The sequence below is a fragment of the Ascaphus truei genome, chromosome 4 (assembly GCF_040206685.1).
Source record: "Ascaphus truei isolate aAscTru1 chromosome 4, aAscTru1.hap1, whole genome shotgun sequence".
In the NCBI taxonomy this organism is placed as follows: Eukaryota; Metazoa; Chordata; class Amphibia; order Anura; family Ascaphidae; genus Ascaphus; species Ascaphus truei.
In genome coordinates this window covers 411902305-411925194 of record NC_134486.1, presented here as the reverse complement: position 1 = coordinate 411925194, position 22890 = coordinate 411902305, and the positions used below count along the sequence as shown (strand labels likewise).

The window sequence follows — 22890 nt, the reverse complement described above, 5'->3', positions numbered from 1 at the left end:
GCAAGGTAACTGACTCTTTATTAAGGCCAATCTTTGTCAGGTGCTATTGCCGTTGTATTTAGGCATAGCATAAATTATTATACACTGTGGCCGCCTACCACCTCCCCATCCCTTCCCGCATAAGTACATTATATGTTGTTAATTACTAATTACTATATGTTAAGAACCTATTTTATCTATATTATAATTAAATGTTAAGTTTTAATTGCCAAGGAGTGCAATTTCAAATGGGCTTCTAGTTGGTCGGCGTCGGCAACAAAATGCTTTCTCCTTCCAATTGCTGTTAATTTATGTTAATTTTGGCTCATAGTTGCACCCACCGTCACTCTAGACGTGTAAGGCACAATCATATTACATTCACATTATTATTTCAGTGAGCATTATATTTTCTTTTTGTTTATATACTTTTATTTCTATCAGCCTTTTTTCCTCACACACTATCTATGGGACTTAGCCTGGACTCTGAGAGTATCCTCACAACCTTATCTACGGTTGGAGCACCCACAAACCCGATACTGGTTCTGAGCTACCTGGGCATTATCTGTGGTACCCCCTTAACCTAGGGATCCCCACAGTTCCAGGAAAACTTTTCATCCCTGTGCTCCATTTAACTTTCTGTGTTATGCTGAAGCAGGGAACCCTAGAGGTGAGTTGCTCAAGCGTTTTCAAGGGGAGATATTGCCGGGACAATGTGCCTACATGTATCCGAGAATTAGGCATGATTCCCGGGTAAATTTTTTGGGGAACCAACAACTCCGGACCCCAACTACCTAGGCACATTCTCACTACAATTTCTCTGCGAAATCCCCCTTGAAATTCATGCCCTAGCAATCCCTGCTCTCTGACATGTCCGGAAAGATAAAAACACATAAAATATTTTTATTGCAGACAGTATGTAAAAACAATACACTGTTACTGGGTCCAAAAGCTAACGCTCTTGAAACCTTATATACGTGTAACGGGTTTCCCCCCCCCCCCCAATCGCAGATATGGTGTGGGTGCGGAGAACATACGGTGTTACCAGGTGTGGTGCGTATACCTGTCAGGCTCACAGGAGGACTGAGCCTCCGCTAGTGAGAGCCTGGGGTGAATCCCCTGGAACGTTTCTTGGTTTCAGCGCCTCCACCTATGTAGGATTCTATGGGAATGTAGAATGACCCTAACATAGGAACTCACACAGAAACCACATACACCAGTATTATGGATAACAGGTTTACTGAATGAACAAATGATAACTATTACATCGTACTCATAACATCACCACAGTATAACATCCCCACACGGTGCCCACAGCCCAACCCCTTTGTCCCGTGGTCAGCGCTGCCACTATGTGTTAAGAGAATGTTATGATTTGTTGGTGCACTTATAGAGTACCTGCCTAGTGCTCCTGCACTCGGGCCTGCATGGACTTCGCAAAGGATCTGTCGACCAGTGATCCCGTCTGATCCGGTGGTTCCTTGCTTGGGGTCCGCCAGGGGCGATCCCACCCTGAAGATAGTCTCTGTCTCTGGGCATAGGCTTGAGCCCAAGTCTCCTTTCAGGAAGCGCAGCGTCCGCTGTGTCCCTATCTAACACTAGCACTACGTGACACGGTCCCTAACCTACGGCCTGTCCCTGTAGCACCACAAGCTGGGGAGTGAGGACCTACCTGGGACCTAAGGGGTTAATGGCATATCCCGTCCCCCTAGCTCTTCCCGGTCCTAACTCTAACTACCTTATACCTAGTACTTGCAGTAACGCACTGCCACCTACTTGGTACGTACAGCAACCGTGCTGCACCACACTGTGCCTGCCTGTCAGACCTCACTGCACTGACAGCTGTGACTCTGACAAGACAGCACTCACACTAAGGGCAGAGTCCCTAACTGGGGCCGTCCCTTATCAATTACCCACTAACCTGGTGGGGAGTTGGGGCCTACCTGGGAGAGGGGGGACCTTACGCGATGCAGGAGCTTCACTCGCTCCCTGCACCCTTCCTTCCCCTTCTGCTCCACTGCTCCAACTAACTAGCGTGCTGCAAGCCCAAACAATGTATCTCCTTGCCTGCCTGGAGATCCTAAGCCCTATTGGCTCCCTGGCATCACGTGGGGCGCGCAGAGGCTCCTGGGACTCGTAGTCCCTGCCTAGAGCCTTCCCTGGTAGGCTAGGGCTTCGCGGGCTTTCTTTGTGCTCTCCTGCACAGCCGCAAGCTATCTGGGACTGCCGTGACTCTCTCACTGCTATCCTCCCCCTCGCGCTACTTCTCCCTGGCTCTGGGGTAACTTCTGCGCATGCGCGATCACTGCGCATGCGCGAGCCACTGTGAACTGACGGCGCACTCACCGCCCGGCTCCGGGAGACCTGTGACGCGCGTGTGGCCTTGGCAACCGGCCGCACGCGTCCCCGGCAACCCCCGAGCCGGAGCCTGACCGCCCTCACCCCTGCGATCGCCGAGCGGGGCCGCCATTGGACTCGGTGGCACCCGCGATCGCCAGCAAGGTGAGGGGGGTGCTGACAGGCTGGGGAGACCTGGCTACATACGGATCAGGGGTAACCAAAAACGGGCTTAACCTTTATTTGTGAGCCTGGTTACCCCCAACTGTGAAAGCCCCATTTATCTTTCTGGGCTATGATGAAGCAGGGAACCCTAGTGGTGAGTCACACAAACGTTCTCAAAGGGAGATATTGCCAGGAGAATCTGCCTACATGTATCCGAGAATCAGCCATGATTCCCGGGTACATTTTAAGGGGAACCGACAACTCCAGACCCCAACTACCTAGGCACATTCTGACAACAATTCCTCTGCAAAATCTTGGAACCCATGCCCTGGCAATCCCTGCATGCTGACATGCATGGAAAGATAAAAACACATCAAATATTTTTATTATAGGTTATGCATTGCAAAGTCACAATGTTACTTCGCCCAAGAGCAAACTCTCTTCAACCCTTATATATAGATCAGGGGCAACCAATAAACAGGATTAACCTTTATTGTAGAGCCTGGTTACCCCGTACCGTCACAATCATGCACATAGTTGCAGGTTATAACAATTGAAAAGATCAATGTATCAGTCATTTTCAGTGTCCGTTTTTCCTCGCCTCCTCCCATTTTTAAACAAATGAACCAATGGAGACTAAGAGGTGCCTTTTATAAGCTCATTTCGATGGGGATTAAGAATTTGACTCCTGACAAAGCTTTTGCCAAAAGCAAAATGCGTAGTCTTGTGAGAAGAAGCACCCGAGTGGAGACAAGAACGTTTGCCGAGGTCTACGAGGTTCCTGGGCGGCCACCACCGGAAGTATCTCCAGCCGGCAACAAACAGCTGTTCCCTTCGGTGTCGCGGAAGCGGTTAGATTGCCACTTCTTATAGAATATGGTTCTATTTAACACGCTGGAAAGAACTACCCAAATGTAAGTGTGCATTTGTGAGGCTTGTGTGTTCTTTTATTATAAAGTTTATATATATTTTTGCGTGATGGTGTTCTCTCATGTTTCGAGATAATCCACATCACTGCACCCATTGCCACAGATTGTGATGCGCTCATTTACACTCACCAGAATGTGAGTATAATATTTGAAGGTCCAATATGTATATCTTCTTCACCTTCCACAATACTACTGTATGGTCTATTTCTGATTCTCTTTTATATACATCGATACCCTACTCTCCCTTATTTCTTTGGAATAGCTTCATTTGTAGCAAATTTTCTGGTCAATATCAATGTACAGGTATATTTTTTCTGGAGTTGAAACAGTATGTCGGGCGTGCGGGTGACATCAGACCGCATGCACGCTTGTTAGGTAAGCTCAGTGCATACCGCTCAATATAATGGTTTACCACAGGGACCAAAAGGGCTAATACAATAAAAAAACTTATACCACATACCCCTGTTGGCCAGCGGGAACAATGGGTTATCCCTACCACCCCCTCCCCCCCCCCCCCCCGGAGGCATAACAACCCTACCCCAAGCAACTACCCCCATCACCCACCCCTCCAGCCCCACAAACCCCAAGAAACCTAACACCCACCCTCTATAGTTATGGCCAATGGCCCGATTAGCCACATGTGGCTAATTGTCCATTCCAAAAAAATGTTAAATAACTATTTTTAAAAAAAAAACCCCACTCACTAACAAATATAAAAATACTAAATAATTTAAACATTAATCCATTAACTGTCACTGTGGCTAGCTAGACCATCTCAATTAGGTCATAACGTAGCTAGCAACATTAACAATTAATGGTAACCTGCAATCTATATTGTATAACGTTTCAATATTAAACTAACTACCTACCCTCCCTTTCTACCTTACGGGCTAGTAAAGCATGGCCTGGTAATGCTTTACTAATCACTAATGTAACCAAGTGGTTAACCCCTACCACCAGCCACCCAGCTGGCCTAATTACCCACTCCAGAGCCTCTACTCCCATCACTCAACCCCCTACACCTCAACAAACATTACCCCCTCACTCCTCACTAGACTAATGGACAATAGCCCTATTAGCCAAATGTGGCTAATAGGGCTTTTGCCTCTTCAAAAACATTTGAAAATATGTTATAAAATAAATACATTGCAAAAAACAATCGCAAGAAAAAAAATAACCTTAACATCAATTGATTGTCACTGTGGCTACTTAGGCCCTCAATGGGAGCCGAATTAGCCACATTGGCAATCAATGTTGACCATTAACAAAAATGTGATTACTCACCATAGCCTGGATGCAAGCCATCCTCATCTTCATGAGTGAAGCCAACAGGAGCAAATCCAATAAAGGACCCATTCCTAACCCTAAACAACCCCCCAAAAAAACAATCCAAGACCGATGGCTTGATAAAAAGGAAAAATTGGAAAACAATTATGAGTTTAGCTGCATTTTAACTTTAGATCACATTTTCCCATTATTATATAGCTATAAGACCTCAACAGTTTGTAAAACGCATAAAACAGTGATTTTTTTTTGCTTTTGCAAGAAATGAAGTGCTACAACTGTTCAAATATTTACTGTAAAATGCACTAAATATATGTATATTTTACATTAACGATTAGAACCTACTGGTTTTGTCTGAAGAGAACACTTTTTCCTTTTTCTGCTACTGATGTGTTCTTGGAAAACAAGCGAAGAGAGAACGTAAAACTGATCAGCATCTTAGGATTCACTTCCTCTCTAATACGTGAAGTTTCTCTGTTACTTTACTTCATTAGCAGAAGATGTCATTTAAGAAAGCTGAAGGTCCAATAGAAATGGTTAGAGATAACAATTTCCACATGTTTTAATGTTATAAAAAATCTTCTCTTTCACCAGGTTAATGATATTTGTGAAATGCATATTGATGCGATCCTGAAGGACATTTCACAGACAGTTTTAATTGTCTTGCCAGAGGATGGCCCTGCCACGGTAGAACACATGCTTAGTACTAATGAGGTAATTGATCACATATATCATTTAGTCACCAGAATGTCATAAGGAATGTTTTTAAATGTGCACACTGATCATCAGTGAAGAACAGACTGTACGGTGTTCCCGTCTGGATACGTCCTCGCCTCCTCAACGCGTTTCGAGTTATGTACAGTATATGCCCCTCCTTACAAAGTGGAAGCACGGAACGCATTGAGGTGAGGGAGTAATGTATCTAGGCAGGATCTCATCAGACAGAATTGGAAGCGAAGATGGAGCAGTTGCGTCTAACACAAAACTCTGTATTTCTTATATGCCTTTCATAGTAGTACTATTGTCAGTGTTCAAGTTTTTTTTTTTTTACTTTAGATATTGTGCAAGTAAACCATTTGAACGATGGGGCGATTCTTCCTTTGATTATTTCTAGTGCCATTAGCAAGACAATAGCTATGTAAAAAACTTGTCAAGTAATCTGCAAAAAAATAGCTAGTTTTATTTTATTGTGCCAGAATTCATAATTGAAGAAATACATTAAAAAAGCTACTAATCATGGACTGTAATGTCTGATACATTATGTCATAAGACATCAGTCGTACACATTTTCTACAACACTCTGCTTCTTTTTTTTAATGTAATTGGTTTGGCCATTGTTATACAGTAAGTACTTATTGAAGAGCACAAACACATATGGTAGAACCACCAATAGGTAACAGTGGGTGAGGGAGTGGGGGAAGTGGATGGACTGGGCGCTTCCTAAACAATATAGTAATTAGTGTGATAAGTGACACACCTTAAGTACACACAATTAACCTATCACCGTATAGTGTAAAAGATAAAATATAAAAACAGTGTACAGCAGCAGCTCAACTTCCTCTGATGGGATCGTTCCTAATCCCAGGATGTGAAGTATTCTTTTCTTGGGGTTGAGGAGGAGCGCTGGATCTCGTGATATGTAAAAGAATATAAATATATATAGTGCAGATGGTAATTCACTGCTTTAAAACGATGTAAAACATAAGAAATGAACTCACAAAAATCGTATAAAATCACTGCATGTCAGAGATCCTTCTCTCTCTGACTGGAGCCCTTTATGTTACTGGAGTCTGTATCCCCTCAGTGAAGTGGGTGATATGAAAATAAAGAAAACCACAAATAGTGCAAATAGTATGAACTATACAAATGTATTATGCACAGGTTATCAGGAAACTCACATTTTCCATTATAAGATTGGGTGGTGGAGAGAACCGCCGATAGAAGCAGGCTGCTGTTCGGTGCTTCACTTTCCCCTCACAGTGTAGTTCAATGCCAATCTATGCCGTCGCGTCACTTCCGGTTTCGCGTCACGGGTGAGGGCGGGAAGCCAGAATGGGAGTAATCTTAGCAGTAGTTTGCCAGTCCTTCCAGGCGCAGAATCTCTCTAACTCTACGCGTTTCGCGTTTCGAGCGCGATGAGGAAGACTATGCAAGGACTCTGCAGGGCTTCTTTGGGGGTATCAAAGAAGCCCTGCAGAGTCCTTGCATAGTCTTCCTCATCGCGCTCGAAACGCGTAGAGTTAGAGAGATTCTGCGCCTGGAAGGACTGGCAAACTACTGCTAAGATTACTCCCATTCTGGCTTCCCGCCCTCACCCGTGACGCGAAACCGGAAGTGACGCGACGGCATAGATTGGCATTGAACTACACTGTGAGGGGAAAGTGAAGCACCGAACAGCAGCCTGCTTCTATCGGCGGTTCTCTCCACCACCCAATCTTATAATGGAAAATGTGAGTTTCCTGATAACCTGTGCATAATACATTTGTATAGTTCATACTATTTGCACTATTTGTGGTTTTCTTTATTTTCATATCACCCACTTCACTGAGGGGATACAGACTCCAGTAACATAAAGGGCTCCAGTCAGAGAGAGAAGGATCTCTGACATGCAGTGATTTTATACGATTTTTGTGAGTTCATTTCTTATGTTTTACATCGTTTTAAAGCAGTGAATTACCATCTGCACTATATATACATATTTATATTCTTTTACATATCACGAGATCCAGCGCTCCTCCTCAACCCCAAGAAAAGAACCACCAATAGTATTATTTGGCATCAGCCTTATAAAAGGACAGCTCTAATTCTAGGTTACGAAAATATTCTACTAAATTCATAACCATATTTTTTTCTTCCATTAATAGGTTTGCACTAGGGAGTGGGCAGAAATAATAAACCACAAAAGTGAACAAATAGAGGAAGCTGTGAAAGAGCTAATATGCATATTTGAAACAATATATGAATTTAAAGATGCAAAGAAAAGTCAGAAAATCTATGCATTACCAGGTACGTTGTTTGTAATAATTATGATATTTTTATACATACTATATATATTTTGAAGATACACTTTATACGGTGATGTGTATCCTGAAATACTTACTGCCTCATTACCATGCCTGTTAAAAGGTGGGTGAATTTGGCTGCGATTAACTTTTTTTTAAATTAACATTGGGGAAAAAAACCTGGGTAGACACGTATGTTTGAATAGGTTTCCATTCCTCAACCATGCCATGTAATGGTTACTACCCTATGAAAACTTCCCTCATTACAGATATTACACTTGTCTTTGTCATATACAGTATAATGGTGCTGATGGGTGATTCTTAAAAAAATTGGTAACAGTTGGCATGTTTATCTTTGGAGCAAATTACAGTTCTTGTTTCTGGGATTTCCAAAAAGAATTGTTCATACAGTATGTGCACAGTTGCATTTCTGTATGATCATTGTTGTGTATCTTTCATCACATTCCTATTGGATTTAGCATAGCGTTTTAAGATTGTTGCATCTTAAAGTGTGAATCTTTTTATTTATACAGTATGTAGTTAGACAGTAGTTATATATTTATTGTTCTTCATGCAAGACTAATAACCTCAGCTGATGTGATATGGAACTAACTGCATTGTCTCTTCACCCATAGGTATGTTTTAACCCATTGAATAACCTGTAACCCCCTGTATAAAAGATCTACCTCACCCTGTCTGTATTAGGGATATCTGGTATCTTTTAACCCATTGAATCATCTGTAACTCCCTGTATAAAATATTCACCCCACCCTGTCTGTATTAGAAATATCTGTTATTTTTTAACCTATTGAATCATCTGTAACCCCCTGTCTAAAAGATTCACCGACCCTGTCTGTATTAGGAATATCTTGTATGTTTAGAACAGCGAACTTGATTTTGTTAATTATCTGGTGTTAATTGTCCAGCTTGTAACAAGCAGATTTTTTGGGGCGAGGTCATATGACTGGTTATATATATATATATATACATATATATAATCAAAAAATAAATAGATGATACCGTTCTATTTATAAGATATATATATATATATATATATAGATATATATATATATATATAGATATATATATATATATATCTATATATATATATATATAGATATATATATATATATATATCTTAAAGCTGCAGTTCAGTCTTTTTTTAAAAAAAAATTTGCATTTATTTTTTTACTTCAATAGTTTTATGTGTGCAATCTCTAATTAGCTAAAGAACAGTATAGCTGCAGGTCAATTCGTTTTCCATGTATTGATAGGTCGAAATTTGGTGACATATTAAAAGCTGGCATTTGTTTATAATCTGCTTGACTGGCAGTGGAAGCTCATGAATATTCATGAGCACTGCTGCACAGACAAGTGCTAGAGGGAGGGCAGGGCTGACAAAGGGGTGTGCCAGAGCTTGTGACAGGACATGAAGGGGCAGTGCCTTAGCAAATGGCTGTTAAAATAGAATACAAGAAAATTGGTCTTTCAAAGTTGTTTTTTTAAAAACAGAAAATGCTAAAAGTATTTTTTCTTACTACAGAACTGATTTATTAAAAAAAACACACATGCAGGATATTGACTGAACTGCAGCTTTAAGGGAAGCATAGCATCTTAAAGTGTGAATCTTTAAGTGAATATGTAGTTAGACTGTGGTTGGACTAGGGGTGGACTGGAATCTGGAACTTTCTGCAAATTTATCTGCACAAGGCAACAAACGGCAACACACTTTTTTCCCATGCTTGTTAGCCTGCAAATTTAACCTCCCCTGTACACTTTATTTACTGCAACCTCTCGCAACACTTGACTGCACACCACCTCCTCTCCCATCCCCCCAAAATCCCTCTGCAATCCCTCAAGAGACCCTAGCATTGCAAATGTAGCATAACATTTTGGCAAAGAAAGGCACACCTCTTCTTTTTCCTCTGCACACACTCACTTGGCTCACAACCGTTTCATGCAACATTTCCTACCTCTGCGATAATGCACCTGCTATGTATCTCAACTCTGTTCTTTATTGTGACTTCATCAAAATGTTACTCTCTCTATCCACTACAAACTCTTCACTCCTGGCCCACACACAATATCATCATACCCCCTGGATTATTCAAAAGCCTTGCATTATCTACAGCAGGGAAGCGCAAACTTTTTTCCCTGCGCCCCCCTACCGGCGGTCCCCTCACTCCCGCGCCCCCACTCACCTGCGCTCCGGCGTCATGACGTCACATTGCCATAAACCCCGCGCCCCCCTGCCGGCAGTCTCGCGCCCCCCCTGGGGGTCGCGCCCCCCAGTTTGCGCACCGCTGATCTACAGAATGTTGGTGGAAAACTCTGAAAAACAGCACACCAACCACCGCTAATTCTAATGGCAAACAACACTAATATACAACTTGCAAACAACTACTCAAATTTCTATTTGTACTGCTATTCTCTTTAGCAGGTGATATTGAACGTAACCCAGGCCCTCCCTTCAACTCTGTCCCATACCCCAGAGAATACCCCCTTAAAATTCAAAAAAGGTCTATCTGTTGCCCATATAAATATCCAAAGTTTGCTGCCCAAACTGGATGTACTAATGGTATGGTGCCTTATGCATAAACCCAAAGCCATCATTCTCACAGAAACATGGCTAACTCCTAAAACCCTCAATGCAACGATGCAAACAGAGATACTCTATTTCTGGGAAAAACAGTTCAAAGAGAGGAGGAGGGGTGTTATTTTATATTGCAGAAACCTTATAATGTACACTGCTAAATTGCCCCCCAAGCCCACCCTCTTTTGAAATCCTAGTTGGGAAAATCTGCCTCTCCTTTTCTAAACCCATTCTTTTTGCTGGCATCTACCACCCCCCTAAAGCCCCACTACAATCCCTGACTGATATCACCCAGTTTCTTGGCTCAATTTCCTCTCTGAATAAGAAGAGTGAGCTGTTAGTTCTTGGGGATTTCAACTACAATTGGTTCAACCCAATCCAGATACAACTCAAGTCAGTTAATTAAACGCAACTAATTTCCCAACCCACACGGACATACCTGAAATCTCACAACCATTCCTTGCTGTACTGGATTATCTTCTCTAGTCCGAACAGATTCCAATCCTCTGGTAGCCTACCTGACATTTTCAGTGACCATGCAATAGTATACTGTGTAAGGAAAATCAGACCACCCCAATCAAGCCCTTCTCTTCGTTGCAGCATAAATTTATTTACTATAATCCCTACACTCACACATATTTTTAACTCCTCCCTCTTCTCAGGTACCTTTCCCTCCTCCTTCAAACATGCAACAGTCATACCATTACTTAAAAAGAAAGCTTGACCCTACCTGTCTTTCTAACTATCGACCTGTCTCCCTCCTGCCTTTTGCCTCTAAACTCCTTGAACGTCTTGTATTCTCTCGCCTACTCCATTTTCTCACCACCTATTCTCTTTTAGACCCTCTATAATCTGGCTTCCGCACTGCTCACTCCACTGAAACAGCCCTCACTAAAATAACTAATGACCTCCATGCTGCCAAAGACAGGGGACATTACACTCTGTTCATATTACTCGACCTCTCTACAGCATATGATACCGTGGACCAATCTCTCCTCCTTCACATTCTCCATACTCTTGGTATTCATAACAAAGCTCTATCCTGAATTTCCTCTTACCTCTCCCATCGTACTTTCAGTGTCTCTTCTGTTAACACCTCCTCCTCTATCAATCTCTCTGTGGGGGTACACCAGGGCTCTGTCCTGGGACCTCTCCTCTTTTCTCTGTACACACTTCTCTATGTGACCTAATCACATTGCTTGTGTTCAACTATAACCTCTATGCTGACGACACACACATTTACTTCTCAACCCCTGACCTTACACCTGCTGTACAGACCAAAGTTTCTGAATGTCTCTCTGTGATATCATCCTGGATGGCCCTCCGCCGACTTAAACTCAACATGTCAATAACAGAGCTTCTCATATTTCATCCCAAACCTGGCCCCACTACCTCCTTCCACATGACTGTTGGTTCTGTCATACACCCAGTAGCGCAAGTACGCTGCCTAGGGGTCACACTTGACTCCTCTCTCACATTCCAAACGTATCTAAAACTTGTTGCTTTTTCCTCCACAATATTACAAAGATACGCCTTTTCCTCTGTTGCTCAACTGCTAAAACTCTGACACAGGCCCTCATTCTCTCCCGTCTCGATTACTGTAACATCCTGCTGTCCGGCATCCTGCCTCTCACCTGTCTCCCCTGCAATCTATCCTAAATGCTGCTGCCAGAATCACTCTACTCTTTCCTAAATCTGCCTCAGCGTCTCCTCTGCTGAAATCACTCTCCTGGCTTCCTATCAAATCCCGCATCTCACACTCAATTCTCCTCCTCACTTTTAAAGCTTTACACTCTTCTGCCCCTCCTATGCACCATCCCCACTCTTGCGTTCCACTCATGTATATCTTCTCTCTAACCCCTTTGTATCTAAAGCCCTCTCCCGCCTTAACCTTTTTCACTGACTGCTCCACACCTCTGGAATGCCCTTCCCCTCAGTACCCGACTAGCACCCTCTCTATCCACCTTAAAACACACCTGCTTAAAGAAGCATATGAGTAGCTCCATGGCTAATACTATAGACCTGCTACATAAAGCTTGGCCCCCTGCAGACACACTTACCAGAATGCCTTCCTACTGTCTCTGTACGTTCTTCCTACCTACCAATTAGATTGTAAGCTCTTTGGAGCAGGGGCTCCTCTTCCTAAATGTTATTTTTGATGTCTGAAGCACATTCCCATGTTCTGTTATTTGTATTATTTATTATTTAAAGGATTGTCACATTTATTACAACTGGGAAGAACGGAGCCCCAGAGGGATCAAAAATCCTAAGTGAAGGTCTTTCTCAAATCGCCCCGTGAAGAACTCCAGAGTGAGGACTGTGATTGTCATGTGTATTGCTAATGTGAAGCGCTATGTATATTAATGGCGCTATATAAATAAAGATATACATAGATAAATAACTCTAAAAACCCTCAAACAAAATAATGTGGCTAAGTAGTAACAAACGTTCCAGCACTCACTGACTAATAGGACAAATCTATAAGCATAAAAATGCCAAATCAAAAAAGTATTTAATAAATGCACAAGTTATATACAAGGAGCAATGTGACACAAACACAATAATGTGAATATACAAAAATAAAGGTAGCAAATTGACAAAAACCCAGGGATAGGGAGTGGGGAGTGAGTGGGGATAAAAAGGGGGGGGGGAGGGGAAAATGGGGATAAGCAGGGGGGCAACGTTTCGGGGACAAAAGATACTTCCCTTACCCCAATACTCCAAAACAACAAACTGAGCCCCTAATGTATCAGCAAAAAGAACTAACCTTATCAGCAATAAATGCTACCAGAGCCTGAGGCAACAGTAGAGAGAGTGCAATGGGGACTGCAGCAGGAGAGGAGAGTATTGGAGATTACGTTTGCTGTCTTATTCCCTGTGGTTTGACTTTGATATATTTTTGGAACATTTAGATATGCTTTCTCTCTACTGTTGCCTCAGGCTCTGGTAGCATTTTTGCTGATAAGGTTACTCCGCTTATAGATCTGTTCTATTAGTCAGTGAGTGCTGGAACGTTTGTTACTACTTTGTAATTATTCCGGAGGATATTGGGTACTTCTCTTGTTCCTTCTTTGCACCCTGCATCTAGCATACATTATCGGTTATTCTGAGGGCTGTCTATCATTATCTTTTTTGAAAATAATGTGGCTGTTGCTTCTTCGTAAATCCCTGTCTAAATGTTCTGTACGAGCCTTACTCACACTAGTGACTTCCAGCCCTCTCTAGTTCTAGAACAGTCCAGCACAGATTCCCCGTGCATTCTCTCTCCAAGCTTGAGCACACTTAACTGTTCTTGTCAGCCTTATATCAGGAAGAGAGGCTTAATAGCTCTTTCTGTCCGTTGGGTTAATTGTAATGCATATCCACTGAAGAGAATAACCGTACGTTAACCCAGTGTTTCTCCTTGAAATAATGTATGGTTACATTTTTCCACCCGTTAGTGCCAATGATATGCAAAAGTGGCCCCATCCTAACATTGCAAATCCACTAAACCAGTTGAGAGCCCAATTTACTTATATACCTCCCCAAACGCACCTTTATACAATGGAGAGATACTTTTGCATGAAAAGGAACACTTGAGATACCGTGGAAATGCTAATTTAGCTAGGCAATGTATATTCAAATTATTTTAATTAGTTTATTTCACAGCTATCTCAGATGTGTTCTGTTTTGTGCACATGTATGTATCTCTCTCTTTCCTCTTATGCCACCTTTAGGTAAGACAGGCGTTATGCAAGATATGTTATTTGAATTTAACGCAGTGCAGTGCTAATTAAATCTAATGTTAAGCATATGCTAATGAGTTTGAACAACAGCCATTGTTTTTGCATATAATTACCTTTGTGGATATGCATTAAACTAAGGGAATATAATGTCTGTTACAAATGTAGGTAATCTGACATTAGTTGCCCTGATTTAACAGATTTTAGTGCACCTGTGCTAGCTGCCCGTCACCTCACTCATTATCCCCCTCACTGTCAAATCCACATTATGCAATTGTTTAAAATTCCAAACCGATAACAACATTTTATTAGGTTATTGCTAATTTATTACACTAGGTTTAAAGCAGAGGCTAGAGATCATTACATATACAAGTACATATAAGGGTATTCATGTCTCCAGTGTTACTACAATCTGTAGAGGGTTTCTAAGATATTTACCTAATCTCTTTTGAGATTGTAAACTAAAAAATACATATAGAGAGAACTGCACAGTTGAATTGTCTAAGTCAAAAAAATGAAGTGCGTGAAAGGCAAATGTGTTGAGAGCAAAGGCTAAGAATGCACAGAATACAGTCCAAAAAGTGTGAGAAAGCACTGCTCAATGTAAAAAAGGAAAATCTGCAATATTGAAAAAGAGGAATACAGTAAGTAAATTACTTTGTGGTACGCCTAAATTGTTAAAGAAAATAGAAAATGTATTCCTTACTGTAATTTATTTTCCCAGAATAAGTTCATGGCGGTCATATGTATGGGTAGTTCCGTCCATCAGTCTTGAGTAGGACAGAAAAAAGCTTCTGCATGTGTGCTATAAAATGCTCCTCTCCTCTCACCTGCAGTCAGTCTTAGGATTTCCCCAGGCAAACCTCCCTTGCTATCTCCTATTATTAGGGACGGGAAAATACTCACCGCCATGAACTTATTCCGGGGAAAGAACATTACGGTAAGGAATACATTTTCTATTTTCCCATTCAATGTTCATGGCGGGGATACGTATGGGAAATACCCAAGCTGTCAAATTGAGAGTGGGAAATAATTAACAAGATAATTAGAATATAATAACAAAAAACCCACAGATGCCCAGATTCTTTTTATGCCAGTTTATTGTATCACCGCTTGTAACACCCTGTGCCCAAAGCTTGCATCAGCCGAGGATTGGATGTCAAGTCTATAATGATTTCTAAATGTGTGAAGTGATGACCACACTGCTGTTTTACACAATTCTACGGGTGATGCTTGTGCTCTGAGAGGCCATGATGAAGCCATTGCTCTAGTTGAGTGAGCTTTTAGTCTTTCAAGAACCTGTCTCGCTGTATGTCTATATGCATGACTAGGGAGGCTGCGAGGGACCCCCTCCCCCTCCCACTTGGAACCGGTACCCACATATAAACAGACAAGTAATGACCAGACTCAGATTTGGAGGTATAAAAGGGCGCGGCTTTGTTTATTAACAATCATAATACTGGAGTAAGCGCTAGTCCATGCCAGAGTGGGGTCAGAGGGTCAGCCAGGCCTTGGCCTGCTGCCCCCGTACCCGGCCGACCCCTAAAGAGCCGGCCGTTGTCGCGAGTGGGTTCCCGGGTGTCACGTTCGCTTGACCCCGCCCATTCGCTCCTACCCCCGGGCGACGCCCGCCCCGAGCCCATCTGGCAAGGACAAGCACTTACCCCCGAACTGCCGCCACTCACGGCTCTATTTAAACCTCCTTAAATTAGACCGTGCCGCCAACACCGCTAGGACCTTCTCCAACCCCTCCTGCAAATCATTGTTGAACAAGTCCGCCCCTATTTCAGATAAGTGTGTGCCGTCGGCCCGGAACAGGCCGATTGACTTGTAGTCAGACTCGGGATGGGTGATCTGCTATCCCCCACACTGCGTCACGAACTTTCCCGCCATCTTGTTCAATATTTTGACCCTCGCTCGGTCGATGGCGCCAGGTGCCCTTGCACCCCTCCAAACTATCCTGCCCACTCTGTCCTACCCAACAATCTGTACTCCTGGCCAACGAGCGTTTGAAAGTCCGCTTCTCTGCCCAGTGTATAAGCGTCTGTGAAGGCATAAGGGGATGAGTGGGTTTATCGAAGCACGCTAAATCTCAGATAATGCGGGCCTGATATAGGAACGTATCTGTTAGAGTTCCATCGCCCTATCTTTTGTATCGCAGCTACTGACAGCCCCGCGCGTGGTGCGTCGGTTGCCGCCTCAATCCGGAACGAATGCGTCCCGTATTGTGCCTCGTCAAGACCCTGGTGTCTTAGGCACATGCGGAAAACCCGCAGGCACTGGAATCTAGATAACGGTACCCCGTCCGCGTGAAGGAGCAGGGGGCCCTGACCGTCTGGCCTGCCTGCCAAGTATTCCCTGAGCGTGCTCACTGGACAAAAAATTGGTCCCTGGTAGCCAGTCCTCAAACTGCATCCCTCCCTCGCCTTTGCACGACGCGCACCCAGCTCCCCGGCTCGCAGTGCTGCGAAGGCCAATGCAAACGTCAGCCGGAAAAGTTTCGCCTCGGACCCTGATAGGCACACTCTGTCTGTGGCCTGCATTAAATCCTCTAATATCGCTGCGTCACTGGCCTTCTGCTGTCATTTGACTAAACACCTTGCCCTTAAGGGTCGTCGCCCGCTCCCACAGGTCTGCAGGGCATGGACTGCCGATTGGGTCCGCCTCGGGGGGCCAGTCTCCGAAACAGCGCCATCTATAACCGGGATAAGGTATCAGCAATGTTATTCGCCACCCCCGGGACATGCCGAGCCTTGAACGCAATGTTCAATTGCAAGCATGCCAGTACGAAACTGCGCAGAAGGGACAGCACCGGCGGGGAGCGTGAACCGAAATTGTTCACGGCTTCCACTACCCCCATGTTGTCTGTCCAAAAAATTACTTGCTTATTCGTGAATAAGTGACCCCGCAGGCGCACTGCGACGAGCAAGGGAAATTTCAAGAACGCCAAGTTCCTAATCACCATGCCCCATTAAAGTAGGCCCCAAAACCGACTGACCCTGAAGCGTCTGTAAACAACTGTAATTCTGTGCTGTTGGCAGGGGGGGGGGGCCTCGCCACAAGGTTCTGCCGTTATACTCCTTTAACAACACGCAGCCACACTGCCAAGTCCTTTCGGATTTCGGCGGTGACGCGGATGACGTGGTCGGGTCGTCTCGCCCCGAACGTTGCTGCGGAGAGGCGCCTGGCGAACACCCTTCCTGCCGGCATTACGCGCGCTGCGAATACTAAGTGGCCTAGCAGCGCCTGGAAGTGCCTCAATGATGGTTTCTTGAGGGCTATGAATTCGCGGAGAAGCCTGCTTCTCCAGAGGGAGCCTGCGCTCCATCGTCTCCGAGTCGATTCCTATGCCCAAAAAAGGAAAGAGTGGTTGTTGGATGCCCGTCTTTTCGTCGGCCAGAGGAACGCCGAACTCATGCGCCAAGGCTGAAAATTCAAACAGCCACCTAGCGCATAAGTCTGAACCCCTGGGGCCACCAAAAAGGAAGTCGTCCAAGTAGTGCGTAACCCCCGCTGCCTGCACCCTCTTCCGGGCCACCCATTCTCGGAAGGGCTAAATGTCTCGAAATAAAAAACAAGAAAGCGCCCCTCCCATTGGCAAGCATAAGTCTATGTAGAACTGCCCCTCGAGCATGTAGCCTGGCAAATGGAAGCGCTCGGGGTGGACTGGCAAGAGTCTGAAGGCCGATTTGATGTCGGCTTTCGATATTAAAGCCCCTGCTCCCATCCTTTTACCAGCGCAGCGGCTTGATCGAAGTTCGCGTAAGACCCGAACACAACTCCCGGTCAATACCGTCGTTTGCCGATGACCCCTCGGGGTAGGATAGGTGTTGTATCAACCTATACGCCCCGGCCTCTTTCTTGGGGACCGCGCCTCATGGGGAAATCCTGAGATTAGGCAGGGGAGGGGACTCGAAAGGGCCAGCCATCCTCCCCAGTTCGACTTCCTTCCAGACTTTCTCCCTAGCTACGTCAACGTGTGTCCCGACTAAATTCTGATCCTTCTTGATATTCAAACGGAATCCTAAACCCTTCCTTAAACCCAGCTAGGAGTAGCTGGGCTGCTTCCCTATTGGGATACCTTGCTAGCCACGGTGCCAAATTGGCGATGATTATTGGTGTCGCTGCCCTCGCGTCCAAACTTACGCCCTGCGCCTTCGTTGATTGCCTAAAGTGCTGGTCATATGTCCACCAACCCGTTCCCTAAGTAAAGAGCGAGGCGCACGCCTGGGGATCCTTCTCCCCAATTACTCCAGCCAGGATAACAAATGCCTTTGACCCATTGCGAAAGGTGTGTGGGAAAAAACTCTTTTCTAAACCCTCCTTCGCTTCCCCCGTTTTTTAAGGACGCAGCCAACGCCTTCCGTAGCCTGGTAGCAGAGATAATATAGCTACGTATTCCCCGGCCCATATCTTGTCCTTCCCCTCTTTCAGCAAGTGCAAGCCCACTGAGCTAGGTCTGGATGTATAAGAGACCTTCTATGCCGCATCGGGCATCCTCTTATCCTTGGCTAGCTCGTCTGAGGTGGGTGCCGCCTGAGGAAAGGGAAGCGTGGAAGATGGTGATTCCGCTTGCCCGGCCTGCCCGCCGGCCCCTAGAGGTGTGTTGTTAACAGCTTGCGGGGGACCCGCGGCCATTGCCGCTGCTGGTACTATAGGCGTTGCTTCCGCTGGCGCCGCCCCCAATGCCGGCGCTACGACTGTCGCTATAGCCGGAGCTATCGCCGCTGCTGACGCGATTAGCGTTGCTAGAACTGGCGCTGCGCTTATCGCTGGTGTCACTACTGTTGTTGGTGACTCTGCCCGCGTGGGTGTCGTCACCCCAGTGTGACTTCCTGCGCTTGCCGACGCCCCTAACCCTGCGTCAAGGTGCGCCACTAGCGGGGATAGGGCTAGCCTTATGTCCCACAATGCTGCCTCCATGAGCTGCGCACCAGTACACCGGGGAGATTTTCTTACCATCACTTGAGGGGGAGCGCGAACCGCTAGTCTCTTGCGCGGGGGACTCCCGCTGGCTACCCCATAGTCAGTTCTCGCTGGCCGTTTACCTTTCTGTGACTGCTTCTTTGCCAGGCTGAGGGGTTGACCCGGGTGGCGTTGCCGGCCGCCTATCGGGAACCGCGCTGGCTGCTTCCTCCTCCCGGTCTCTGTTATCGAGTCTCCCCTTGTGACCGCGTGCTGTCGGCGCCCCATCTTCCACCCTGTATGGTGATGGTGCCCGCGCCTCAGCCGCCCGCTGCTGAGCCGACTCTGTGCCGGACGCCGCCTCCCTGATGCCTGATAAGAGAGAATGGGGACGCCTGCCCGCAGGCTTGTCCGTAACCGGCAATTGTCTTTGACACCTCCATGTTGACATGCCCCCTGGCACCGATGAATTGGGTCGCCGCCCTGCTTGCGGACTTATGCCCTGCCATTGCGGTGTGTCCCTTCCGTTTCCTTGTCCTGCCGCATGGCGCATACGTGTGCCCATATACACACGCGCGCATTTACGTGTGCCCATATACACACGCGCGCATCTACGTGTGCCCATATACACACGCGCGCATTTCCGTGTGCCCATATACGCACGCGCGCATTTATGTGTGTCCATATACACACGCGTGCATTTAAGTGTGTCCATATACACACGCGCGCGCATTTAAGTGTGCCCATATACACACGCGCGCATTTACGTGTGCCCATATACACACGCGCGCATTTACGTGTGCCCATATACACACGCGCACATTTACGTGTGCCCATATACACACGCGCGCATTTACGTGTGCCCATATACACACGCGCTAATTTACGTGTGCCCATATACACACGCGCGCATTTATGTGTGCCCACATACACACGCGCGCATTTACGTGTGCCCATATACCCACGCACGCATTTACGTGTGCCCATATACACACGCGCGCATTTACTTGTGCCCATATATACAAGCGCGCATTTACGTGTGCCCATATACACACGCGCGCATCTACGTGTGCCCATATACGCACGCGCGCATTGACGTGTGCCCATATACGCACGCGCGCATTTACCATGGCGCTCAACCTAGCTGGGGGCGCCCTCATCACTTGATGAGGGCCACGCGTCCTCGCATGTGGGACCATGTCGACCTTGTCCGCTCAACGGGCCATGCGCTGAATAGGAAGTGGGATTCTGGTACCATACATGGGCCATGCCCTGACAGGAAGTGGGATTACCTGCACCATCCCTGGCCATGCGCTGAACAGGAAGTGGGATTACCCATCCCATACCAGGGCCATGCGGCCATGTGCTGAACAGGGCGCGGGATTACCGATACCAGGGGCCATGCGCTGAACGGGAAGTGGGTTTACCCCTGCAATAGCAGGGCCATGCGCTGAACAGGAAGTGGGTTTACCCATACAATAGCACGGCCATGTGCTGAGCCGGAAGTGGGGTTGCCTATCCAATAGTAGGGCCATGTGCTGAACAGGAAGTGGGATTACCCATACCATACCAGGGCATGCGCTGAACAGGAAGTGAGATTAACTCCTACACGCGTTATGCCCTGAATGCAGTATATACCTACCGTATACCCCACCTAATCTTGGATGTAGTATGTAACGCTGGACCAATACAGCAGATGACCCCCAAAGGCAGTGTACACGCACACCATATGCTCCACAAAACGGCCCGTAACCACGCATGCAGTATATACACCATATAATCCAAACCCGTCATGTAACCACGCCTGTGGTATATAAACTTTATATTCTGTACCCAGCACGTAACCATGAACGCAGCATATACACCGTTTCCTTTGAGACCGCAGATAACCGCGAATGAAGTCTCTAAACACCATATTGTCCAAATACCGCACGTACAGTATAACGCAGTATATATCCGCACGTAACTTCTAATGCAGTCTATATATATACCATATAATCCGCGGGAGCAGCCGCATCTCTAGCCGCATGGCTGACCAGTCCACCGAAACCCCCCTGCCCCGAGACCACTAACGAAAAGGGGGGGGGAGGGGTAGGAGGGGCCACTGCCCGCGCTACACTCCCCCTCGGGAGACGGAAGGCCCGCACCACGTGGGACTGTGCCCCAGCCCCCGAGCGGGCCGCGAGCAGCCGCCCGCATGGGGCACACGCGGCGAATCTCATATACCCGTACCACACACCGCGCGGGCCGCATGCCTTGGCCGGACCCCCTCTCCCCGCAACAAGCATCCTTCTGCCCCTCCCCGCCGGGGTGCCCCTACCCATGGCAGCCGCCGCGGGGCTATGCAGATGGAGGAGGCACCCGCCCGCACAACGCTGCGGGAGCAGGTAGCCCCCACCCCCAGGGGAAGAAGCGGCAAAAAACCCGTCAGGCCCCTTCTGTCCCCCGAGACCACCCCTCCCCGCCTGCAGCCGCCGACCCCCCTCGTGGCACAGGCTTAAGTCCGGCCCCCCCAGCTCCATGCTGCGCGCCGCAGATGGAGGATGGGGACGGGCCGCTACACTACGGGGTCCCTCTCCTCCCTGCATCCTGCCTCCCCCCTCACCGCCGATTCAAAATCGCGGCTCTACAGGAGGGGGGAGTGCCCAGGATTGACCCCCATTTCGGGGCCTTACCTTAATTTAACCTGCAGGGAGGAGAGGGACGTCCGATTTCGCCGCAGACCGGGAGCAGAATGGAAGATTCGGCTCCCGGCTGCCTCTTTTGAAGCCTCCCTTGGCCTGCCCCCCCCCCCCTCAGGGGTCACGACGGTGACCCAGAGATCCTAGCGAGGTGAGGGGGGAGGGGGCTTGCCCCCTGGTCATGGGCTTCCCTCGCCTAATTGGCTGGAGGGATTGCTTTACAGATATAGGTGGTGATCCAATGAGCAATGGTAGCCTTTGATGCTGCCTGCCCCTTCCTGGTATCCTTTAGAAGCATGAATAGTCTATCTGACTTCCTAAAGTCTTGCACCCGCTCCAGATAGCATTTTACACATCTCTTTACATTCAGATTGTACTGTTGTTCTTCATTTGGATTTTTTGGCTGAGGAACAAAGGATTTCAGGATAATCTCCTGATTTAGATGAAATTCAGATACTACATTAGGTAGGAAATGGGTGACATGCCTCAGGACAATTTTGTCCTGATGTATAATTAGGAACAGCTCCTTACAATACAATGCCTGCAACTCACCCATTCTTCTAACCGATGTGATGATGACTAGGACTGCTGTTTTATGTGTTAGCATGGTTTGTGACAGGTCCTCTAATGGTTCGAATGGATGTTCCACCATTGCCTGTAGTACCAATGACAGATCCCCTGTAGGTATTACTTTTCGAATTTGAGTTCTCAGTCTTTGTACTGCTTGTAAAAATCTGATAATGAGACTCTCATTGACCACATCTCTTGGTGCTGAGACCAAGGGGGTCATGCAGTAAGCGGCAGGAAAGGCACTTCTCGCCCGTTTCATGCCAAAAATGCCTACCCCTATTCAGTAAGGGGCGAAAACTTGGCGTAAAGCAAAAAAAACGCCAATGTGTTTGGCGGTTTTTTTCCCCGCCATCGGCGAGGCAAAAAGGCACTTTACGCCTCAACTAGCCATTTTTTCCGTCACGCTCAATTCTAGTAGTGGCGAGTAGCTTTGCGCCGCTATTCGCCACTCTAGAATGGCGTTTTTCAGGCGAATCCGGCACGCCACAAAAGTAGGCAAGTTGAGGGTGAGAGGCTGCTGATGAGCGGCGGATCGGCACTTAGAAAAAATTCAGGCCTTTTTCCTGGCTGTGATTGATGCCGGGGGTCTCCGGAGCTGATATCATTAATACCAGCACCGGAGCCCCCCGGCATGCATCCGAGGCAGGAAAAATGCATTTAAAGCCCACTTCATTACCTTAGCGGCTAACCGCTAAGGCAATGAAGGGGTTAAGCCGCCGTGCCAGG

At 46.6% G+C, this 22890-nt stretch overlaps 1 protein-coding gene across 4 annotated transcripts in view; it reads left to right on the top strand.

The window, feature by feature from the left end:
• DNAH8 (dynein axonemal heavy chain 8) overlaps positions 1–22890 on the top strand; it is a 1091167-nt gene that overhangs the window by 320738 nt on the left and 747539 nt on the right. For all 4 annotated transcript variants that reach the window (XM_075598772.1, XM_075598771.1, XM_075598773.1 and 1 more), the window contains 2 exons: positions 5286–5405; positions 7556–7697. In XM_075598772.1, the coding sequence (XP_075454887.1) occupies positions 5286–5405; positions 7556–7697 (262 nt within the window). The remainder of the gene's footprint in view (positions 1–5285; positions 5406–7555; positions 7698–22890) is intronic.